The following is a 9955-nucleotide window of genomic DNA, read 5'->3' as shown; positions in this document are numbered from 1 at the left end:
GAATATGTAAGTTGGACTGTGTTTATTTTTTTTTTTGTAAAGTTTACTTTAAAGAACTGCTCTGTTTTTTTATTTCCCATCTGTTTGGTTTCTTCAAGCAAAACAGAAATATTCTAGCATATAATACTTTTGAATATATATGTATATTTCTCTTTACAGAACATCTACAAACACACAGCACCTGTGAAAAGTGTTCTATTTCTTGATGTATGACTGAGCAAAACAAGGTGGAGAGTTGGGATGACTTATTCTTGAAGACTTAAAGATAGTGTGTCAAATCTACAAGTTAACTATCAGTGTCCTGTGTTCAGTTTTTTTGAGCATATTCCATATGTGTATGAAGATATTTAAGGGTTCTTGAGGGGAGGGGTTTTCAAAATATTTTGTTGTAGGAGTATCACACCTGTTTAAGAAAAATAATCTTTTTTCGAAGCTTACTTGGGTTCTGAGATGAAGGTGTAGTTTTAGCAACATTAGAGGTGCTACACCACACTGCAGGGTGGCAGAGATGTTTAGCTGGTCTGTGTGAAACTACGAAGTTACTTGTTTTTAAGCAGATAATGCAATTAGACTAACGAAGTGGGTAACTTGTAAAGTTCTCATAGGAAATCTCTAAATGATGCTACATCTGCACTTCGGAGGGAAGGGTAAAGCCAGAGATGCACACGCTTGTGCGGGTTAAGCTCTGTAATTTGTCACTGTGTGTAAAGGAGTCTTGCACTGACTTTTGCCCAAAGTTATTTCGCCAGTACCTTCTTGTTCCAGTACTCAGTTCTTGCCTGTGTTGATGAACTCCTCTTTGAATTTGGTACGGTGTAACTAATGTGATTAAGTGTTGGTTGAAATCATGTTCTACTAATTTTTCTGCATTCTGCAAGTAAAATAATTTCATTCAGTGTTTGATTTGTGTCTATATGCCTTGGGGGGTAAAAATGGCAAGTGGGTAAGTAACAGGATGTGGATCGTTGCACTGGTTTGAATCTTGTCCAGATGGGAGAAGGTCAGAGGTGATCACAGTCTGAAATCAGTGGTCCACTTGTATGCAACCAAAAGGCTACAGTCCAATTTTGCAGGCGCTACATAAAATTTACTCTCCTAACTGGATTAGCAATTTTAGCAGATAAATCAGGGGCAGCATGAGTCTGGAGAGCAAGCTACTTTTCATCTAGTAGAGATAATACTTGAAGACAACATGTTCAGGTGTTTTGGAGGGAACTGTGCTACATCTAGGAAGAGAGAATTGCCATTCCAATGCTTTTAAAAATGTGGCTTGTTTGGGTGTGTTTTGTTTTTTTTTAAAGTTGACATAGATGGGTTCATTGGGCTAACTGCTTAAATACTGTAAACCATCAGTGCTCCACTGATCTCCAGTCCATTCTTTGTACGTTCAGCAAGGTTTACCAATTCTTTGTGTGTTCAGCATGTTTTTCTAGAGAGTAAGCCTGCCATTTGGCACATTTATTTTTTGAAGGATTCTGCGTGCCTTCAGTAAAGATGTTATTTGTGCAATGTGTGATGCTCAGGAAACAATGTGTTCATGCTGTCTGATGTACAGCCAGGCAAGGATTCCCCCAAGCTGGCAAAAGGAGTCACTATACCAGTGTAGCCCTTGGAGCTGATTAGTTTTGTTGAGAACACTGACCACATTAAACTGGACAGAATATGATACTCTTAGCTCTACTATCCCTGGGGCCTGAGCCTGTAGGCCTGTGCAGCTCTGGTGGTGTGTAGGCTTATCAGCTCCATGGGTTTCTCTCCAGAGAGCAGTGTTGCAGGGTGTGAACATAACTTTAATCACATGATAATTTTAGAACAACTTGCAGGTTTGGAATGGTCTTTTTTAAAAAAACAAAACCATGCCAGCTTCAATGAAACCAGAGGGAATCTCAGATTTTGTTTTAAGATAGATTGAATTGAGAACTGGCGGGTGTTACTAATTCTTGAGACTTGTTTGTTCTGAAAATCAAAGCAGCTCTCCTTTCTTTGTTCTAGTGGCAGTGTGAGTGGGCTTTTGGAGCTGATGACTGGAACCTGGTAGTTTAGGTTGTGGGTAGGATTGGGTTTTGGTCGAGAGCGCTGTGGTGTGCCATTCTCTTGCTGCACTAAAGACCCTGCCGTAAGTGACAGTCAAGAGGGTAGGATGGGTCTGCTGTTCCAATTTTTAATCACTCTATAAGATTCCACCACACACACCACCCCCCCCCCCCCCCCCCCGAAGTTATGCATGATCACTACCTTCTCACCAACCTTTTTTTGTACTTCAGCTCAGCTTAACAACCAACTTTTCGGCAGTCAGGAAAAAACCTGAGCTAACTTAAGTCTTCGTTGTATGCTGTTTGCCGCTTTTCATTAGAATGCGAGTACCATGGGCTTGGCTGAACATACATATTAATTTTAGCAACTAGAAAACCAGAAGCCTGTAATGAGTTGAAGAATATGACCTTTCAGTTGAATATTATTCAGATATTTCATTCGCTGCCTTAAAGAACAGCAACTTTTAAGATCAGGCACTCCAAAGCAGATATTACTCATCATTTGATGGAGTGTCCAGAGGCTGCAGCCAGCTTGCCCCAGTTTGCGCTAGGTATGGTAATGAATGACAGTCTGTGCCCTGAAGAACTGACATATGTTTGCATCAGAGTCTTAGTTGGGTATGGACATTTATACACTCCCCCCCTGCCCTTTTAAAATTACTGCTTATCCTACAGTCACCTGAGATCAGACTTGAAAGGCCAGAAATTGTTTGAGGGGACAGCTACTTGGTAAATTTTCTTGTATTTTCAAATAGTTATAGTTCTGGATCATCAAGCAGCAAATGTTGGAGCCATGCGTTACTAGTACGGACATGATCAAGAAAGAAGGGTAAAGTGTAGGGAAGCATTTCACTGACAGTGAAAGGCTTGGAAAAGGGATGCGTGTGTGCAGGGAAACTGTTATGCAGCGAAGTGCATATATGTGACTTTCATATAGCTTAAAAAAAGCAGCCTATGAGTGCTTGTATTATCTAGTAGTTCAGCTGTGGCTTTTTCTCCACCTGGAGTGACTTACAGTTCCTTGAATGTAGGAGTCTGTAGCACTGACTAAAGTTAGGCAAGTTGCCAACAGGCACCTCAGGTGCTTCCTGCCTTGCTAATCCTGGCATCCAGTCGCTACTGCTGCACTCCCACTCTCCTGATAAGGTACTGCCACTTGCACAAGCTGTGTTCTGGTTCCTCTGCAGTGAACATGTCTTCACAGCAGTTTGGATCTTTCTCACAAACATCACTGAAAATGTTTTAATGAAATATTAAAACAAAATGGCAAGTAGGTTAGACTCCAGTGTTACATTATGCTTAGGATTCCCCCTGCTGTTTGCCTATCTGCCCACCCACTCACACAGAGAGGTCATCACAACCCAGTTTTAAAAATACAGTAGTTATAAAACCAGTCCAGTGACAGCAGTACAAGGTAATTCTATAAATGCATAATGCATGCTAAAGTTATTGCTCTCTTTGTATGTATATGCTTATGCAGTTTCTTAGGGGATGATGCAGCAACCAGAAATTTAAAGATAAGTCTCATTCTCATTCATTGCAGGGAAGCAACACACTTAATTGCCTTTAAAATAAAGACTAAAAAATATTAGTGTCATGCATATAATGGATATAAATGTAACCAAGCTGTGACTGGCTCAATCGCAGTGATAAACACAGGTTTATTCTCTGGGAAAGCAAATTTGTTCCTTTTGGAATTAGGGTGCAGTGTTGGACTGATGCAAAAAGTTATGTGGATGCTTTATTGAACAGGACTTGCTTTTAGTTTAGCTTGAATCGGGAAGTGGTAAGTTTAAGGTAGGCCAAAATAAGTCTCTTCTTAAAATGAATTTGGACTACTATAGTTCGCTTTGCTGTAGTTTAGTAGGTTGAAATGTTCCAAATTCCTGTACAAGAAGAACCTAGAGAAGTTGGTTTATTTCCATTTCATTCTTCACGCTTTCTTTCGGTTAACAAATTTCAAGGCTGAAGACAAAAAAGACAGATATAAAGCAAGTAAGCATTCAGCACAAAGACGAAAGCTTAAAATCCCTCTATTGGAATCTTATCTACTTTTAGAGCCTTGAAGTGCATGGTGCTGTTATATTTTAGATCCTGGGACAGAAGCATTCATATCATTAAAAGGTACAAATTGCTCAAATCTTAAAGGTCCATTAAGGGAATCCAGCTTGAGCAACTGACAGGATGCAACCTGGTGATGTACTTACTGCAAAGTGAGGAAACACTTAGAGGATCTTTAACTGCTGGTCAGAGGAAAAATCTTTTTCTGTATGGCTGCTATTTAAAATCTATTTCTCTGCTGGCTGCCTGTCTCACTTCCCACAATTTGATTAAATTGTGGTGTTCAGTACACCTAGCTGAAATTGGCTGATTTTTCTCACTTCCTTGAGTCGTTCCTTCTGCTTACTGTTGTTATATGAGCCAGTAACAATATTTTGCTGCCATTGTGGCTGACACCAAAAGCAGTTGCTTCATTTTACTGCCCTGAAATAACTGTATAAAAAGTAAACGCAGCTTCCGATGGGTAGCACTTCTTCGCTAGGAAGAGTCTGCCATAGCCAATTTTATTACCTGTGCTTTGGGGGTACTAAATCTGAGGCAGTAAGAAAAAAAAAAACCCCTCCTTTCTCATTGGTGTCAGGCTCCTGTAAGAAAGAATAAGCAGTAAGAACACATCACCCCATCTCGTCTTTTTCCTCCTAGTTCTTGGACAGAAACTGGGTACTATGTATATTTCTGCAGACATCCTTGGTAAGAACTTGCAGCTTCTGCAACAGAACTGTCCCCTCTCACCTCTCCAAGCTGCACAGACTGAACCCTGAAAATGTTAACAGTAGTCTTAGCATCTTTTTCATTATAGACTAAACCTTTTCAGCAGAAGGTTCGTTCACTTAAAATAGGTGTTCCCTAATCCATTTACTTTGACTTCTGAATGCCTGCATCTGGAACACAGAGTTCAGCCAGGTGGAGGGTCAGTTTTCCCAGCTTGCTGCTCTAAGAGCTGAAAATATGTTTTTAATGTGTGCTCTTGTTTGTTGTAAATAATTAATGGCACTGAATGGAAGAGGAAGGGGTTTTGTAAAAAGCAATACGGTAACCAAAGTTAGGGTGATTGTCTTATTACATACAGGACCAACTCTGGGGAGCTGGGAGAGGGTGTTTGGAAGAGACTTCACTGATTGCCTCTTCTGTGTGTCTCTCTCCTAGGAAGATGTTATTAATACTCAGTGTGGCTACGATGCAAGGCAAAAACCAGTAAGCATTTTTTTCTTTTTTCAACGTGGTGTTTTAAGGATCTTAATCCCTCTTGCAAGAGCAAGTTATTCTACTTCTGGGATAGTTGAATGTAATTATCTCTGTTTTCTTCCCTCTTCTCCTTGGCAGGAAGTTGATCAGCAGATCGTTATATACACTAAAGGCTGTGTCCCTCAGTTTGAGAAATGGTTGCAGGACAATCTTACCATAGTTGCTGGTATATTCATTGGGATAGCATTACTGCAGGTAACCATCACATTCTCTGTAATGAGTTACACAGAACGACAGATGAATAGAATATATGAGGGGGAAACTGTATGAGAGAACTGGAAATAGTGTCTGTGCACTTAAAAATACAATGTCTGTAGGTTTTAGTGAGGGGAGCTAAATGCATGAGGCTTTCTTTGAGTGTTTAATTTTTATCTGTAGGGATGCATCTTTTCAACTGTCTGCAGGTCAAAACTAACACTCTGTGTTAAATGAACATTAGGTAGAGATTTTTAAGCCAGTACAGACCTACTGCTTCTGATGATGCTTAAACGAGCAGTGAAAAGCCTTTACAGTTGATTTTGTGAAGCGAGTCTAGAACTGTTCAATTTCCTGGAACTCAGTGGCACTATAAAAATACTGGTGTTACAGAAGTTTTTGGATATTCTTCTTTCTTACAACACTTCATGTGATTTCTAACTTTCTGTTGCTTGTTTTCATATCAAAGTTCTGTATAACTGAAGGAGTTTGTCTGTATGAAAAGAGTTGTCTGATACTCCAAAGGAATAAACTGTTGTGTCTTCCAGATATTTGGGATATGCTTAGCCCAGAATTTGGTTAGTGACATTGAGGCTGTCAGAGCCAGCTGGTAAAACTGCTGAAGTAACCACAACAAGACACTGGACAACCGAAATCCTCTGAAACCTGCAGTGTGTCGCTCCGACACCAAGCTGTATGGACATGGGTGACAGGGAAGCCTTCTCTCCCAAGTAGTCTCAAGTCCCAAGTTCCTGATACTGCAGTGAACTCGTGTTTCTTTGGGGTGGGGGAGAGAAGAGTGGGCTATTTAAAATCTGCTGCTCACAAACAATTTTTTTGTTTTAAACCACCAGTTTGAAAGCTGTTGAGCCGTGAATCTCTACTGTATTCTTGATCTTGAGTAATGAGTGGACACTTTTTTAAATTGGTGTATTCAGTGGAACAGAGTTGCATCGTTGTAGTCTGTGGATATGCTGTTCGTGTCATGAGCTCTTCGATAGCTGCCAAATATTCCTGAGATGGTCTCTCTCCTCACCACTCTGTAAAGGAACACTCTTGTTTCCACAGCTAAACATAGCTGCAGGCCAAAACTCATCAAGCAGGAAGCAACTTTCTATGCATCTATTGTACAGTAAAAGAAATTGTTTTTAAAACAAGGGAAATTTTTTTTTATGGAAGCTTCCAGCCATCTCCCTGTAGTACTTTGATGTTGGAATCAGCAGACTCACAGGGAGAATTGCCTAATTTTATCAACATCTTTCTTCCTTTCTCCACCCTTGTATGAAGGGAAAGGAGTTTTATATTGGACAAACAAGGGTTGTAGAGCCTTTGGTTGCTGCCATACCTTAGGACATCAGTCCTAAGGCAAGGATGGGATATAACTGTATAAATGTATGAAAGCAGTGTGGATGTTGGGTCCAAGTGAATAATACTATTCAAAGAATGAATTATATATTAACTTAAAAATCAAAACATATGTATCTGATATGGCTAAATCTTTTGTTTCTCTGGAATTTTGTGTAACCTAATGTATTTAGGGATCTCACTAATTTTAGTGCTTTGATATACTTGTGCAAAACTTCTTTTAAGATAATTCCTTGGTCTGTTCCTAGCTGAGGCTTTGGTCTTTTTTTTTCCTTTGTTCTTGAATTGTTATTACTTGCATGAGCTGTGGAGTAAGAATCTGTGACACTCCAGTGCTTTAAATCTGTGTGTATGTTTTAATACCGTCTAATCCAAACTTATTCATTGGTAAGTGCATGTGATTATGGAAAGATCATATCCCATTCCCTTGGAAGTTGGAGAGAACAGCTTTTGCCAGAGTAAATGCTTACTTCCAGTGAACAAATCCTTGCTATGGAGATGTCTCCCTGGTTGCACTAAATGCAGCAAAAAGCATTCCTGAAGCAGTGGAATAAAAGTTTTAAAATAGAAGCGCATATTGGCATCAGCCAAGACAGACTCTTTGGAATTGGACAAAAGAGAGTAGAATCTGGAATAAAGCACAAATAGTGGAAGAAGAGTTACATCAGACTCCACCCAGCTTAGAGTTTTTGATTATTTTTTTTTTTTGTTCTTCACTGATAATAGTGAACGTACAAACCTCACCATGGCTTGGGTAGTTTTATTGCACTTTGTATAACTTTAGCTTGTTGTGTGACCCTTCTCAGTATCTGCAGAACCAGTCCTGAAAGCTGTGAGCTCTCGGCTCCTGCTTTGGTCAGACAGTGGCAAAGGGTGTGTAGCACCTCTTTGTAAGAGCTTAGCATCTTTCTGAGATGAGTTTCCTGAAATGAAGTATGTGGAGTAGAGGAGATGAATGCATTGCTTTCAAAGCTTCCCTGTTCTGGGGGACAGATAAAAGGCTGGCCTGATGACCTGTTGAGGTCCTTTCTGGTCCCGTGACTCTTAAACATGTAAGTGTATGTACCCTTGCACATTTTGCCTTTCTGTGCTTTAGTTGGCTGTGGTTTTTTTCCCCTCTGAAGGCTGGTGGTAGGCACACTGGCGCTCCACAGATGCCGCAGACAGTCCTGTTGTCCTCCTGTCTTTGAGCGTTACCTCATCCTCCTCTAGTTAACTCGCACTGACTGGCTGTGAATCAGGCAGCCTCCATATCCTTTGGTATCTGCTGCTAAAGGCCAGCCATGACTCAGAGTAGTTTTTTTTTTTTTAAAGACTTTGAAAGCAATTATAATTCACTGTCCTTAATAAAGTTGGTTCCACCTCACCACAGTGTTATGTTTTTCTTAGCCGCTTCTCAACTTGAGGAGTTACTAGTGTTTGTTTCCTCCCCAAAGGGATGCACCATTTTGCCTGATAGCAGCAGGACAGACGGATCATCAGCACTAGTGTTGCCATACTGAGACAAAACGATGCATGGAGAAATCGGGGAAGTGTGGTTTAGGAAGTAACCCCTCCACCCATGAGCCTTGGTTGTGAACCAGCATTTTGGTTTGGAGGAAAAGAAAGACGACTGCATTACAGAAACATTCCTTGTTGCCACTGATCTTGAATACTGCTGTTGCTGCTGTGGGCTTCTGAAGACAACTTCATTCTTCTGCTTGAATTTCTGCCGTCGTATTGTATTGGCCTTCTGTCTTGTCACGCTGTTCTCTGAGTTCAGTCTGCTGGACGTGCTGCTGGCAGTGTCAGACTGATAGGAAGGTAGACGCTCTGAGGTGAGCAAATCTTGTTCTCACTACTTGCACGTATACACACAAATGTGCAATGCTTCTGCTGAGTCCCAGAATGACTGACTGTTCTTATAAAAACCACTAGATAACTTATTTTTCTAGAGTTTGTCGTTATTGCTGCAGATGTTGATCCTTCCCTCTTCACCGCTTCCGAGAGGTGCTCGTATTTTCCTGATTTTTGCAGGTGTTTGATAGATGCATACTGAAAATTCAGGATTAGCTATCTATATTGGACATTGAAACCCTGCATTTTTTGTCTGCAGATTGGGTAAGATGTCCTAGAAATGCCCCATCAGCAGCTACTCAGCAGCTTAGGTGGCCAGCTTGAAAAGCTTGTGGAAGTCAATCTGTTATTTTCAGAGCCTGCCAAATGCAAGCAAGCTTTCTTTCAGAAAACTCTGTGAAAACTTCAGGGGAGCTGCAACTGGAGCACAACTGCTGGCTACACGGGCTCATTTTCTAAAGCAATAAGATACGGTAGGCAGTATGACTTCTTGGCAATTTCTAGCCTGCCTGGTGCGGTGGTGGGGTAGACGTGAGTTCAGAGGTCAGTCTGAGTATCTTTAGTGTGTAGCAGTTGTTCAGAAATTTGTTGTCAAGCTTATAGCCCGTGTGGAGTGTGAAGCAGCTCTGTTTGCTGGGTGATTTGTATGGGATGGTGGTGTTGCTAACGAGATCTGGTAGCTTCAGCAGTCGCCCTGGCTTAAAGCCATTTCTGCATTCCCCACTGAGCCCTGCCAAAGGGCATTAGGGTCCTTGCTCCTCTGCTTCTAAATGTCCTCCATATTCACAGGCCTTTCTGTTGTTTGATCGCTCTCTCTTTTTAATTAATAGCCTAATGGACAAATGTTTTATTTGTCTCTGTGTGTGTCTGTTTCAGTAGCAGTAGGATCTCTTTACTTCAAAATCCTTAATTTTGATTGTGCCCCTTAGAGTTTGAAGCTGTGGAGATGCTTGCTCAAGCGTACCCTGTCCTGAAAGCCATCTTCTCTCCCCTTGCAGAGAGATGCTAATTGTGGCTCTGGTGTGTAAATAGTGTTTGAAATGTAAATAGTAGCATGCAGATGAAATGATTCTTGCACATGACTGCTTTTCACCCCAGAAGTGTTTGTGACAGACATGGAAGGTGCCCACCGTGCGAGTTTGCCGATGGCCGTGGGGTGCCCGCTCAGTGAGGCCTGGCCGGGGGGCCGGGAGCGCTGTGTCTGGCATGGGCCAGCACGG

General features: G+C 41.3%; 1 protein-coding gene across 1 annotated transcript; it reads left to right on the top strand.

Annotated features, from left to right (window-relative positions):
* The first annotated feature begins 932 nt into the window (after nt 1-932).
* On the top strand, nt 933-9943 carry LOC142359263 (tetraspanin-5-like). The gene is made up of 5 exons (XM_075411969.1): nt 933-943; nt 2044-2116; nt 5241-5288; nt 5418-5534; nt 6083-9943. Exons 1-5 carry the CDS (start codon nt 933-935, stop codon nt 6146-6148), a joined length of 315 nt encoding a protein of 104 aa, XP_075268084.1. The 3' UTR covers nt 6149-9943.
* The last annotated feature ends 12 nt before the right edge of the window (nt 9944-9955 follow it).

The sequence above is a fragment of the Opisthocomus hoazin genome, unplaced genomic scaffold (genome assembly GCF_030867145.1).
Source record: "Opisthocomus hoazin isolate bOpiHoa1 unplaced genomic scaffold, bOpiHoa1.hap1 HAP1_SCAFFOLD_408, whole genome shotgun sequence".
Classification (NCBI taxonomy): domain Eukaryota; kingdom Metazoa; phylum Chordata; class Aves; order Opisthocomiformes; family Opisthocomidae; genus Opisthocomus; species Opisthocomus hoazin.
This window is presented reverse-complemented; position numbering and strand designations above follow the sequence as displayed.

Coding starts and splice junctions, on each gene's coding strand:
- LOC142359263 (XM_075411969.1), top strand. Junction 2,117..5,240: donor GCTGCACTAAAGACCCTGCC/GTAAGTGACAGT, acceptor TCTCTCTCCTAG/GAAGATGTTATTAATACTCA. Junction 5,535..6,082: donor TTGGGATAGCATTACTGCAG/GTAACCATCACA, acceptor TGTGTCTTCCAG/ATATTTGGGATATGCTTAGC.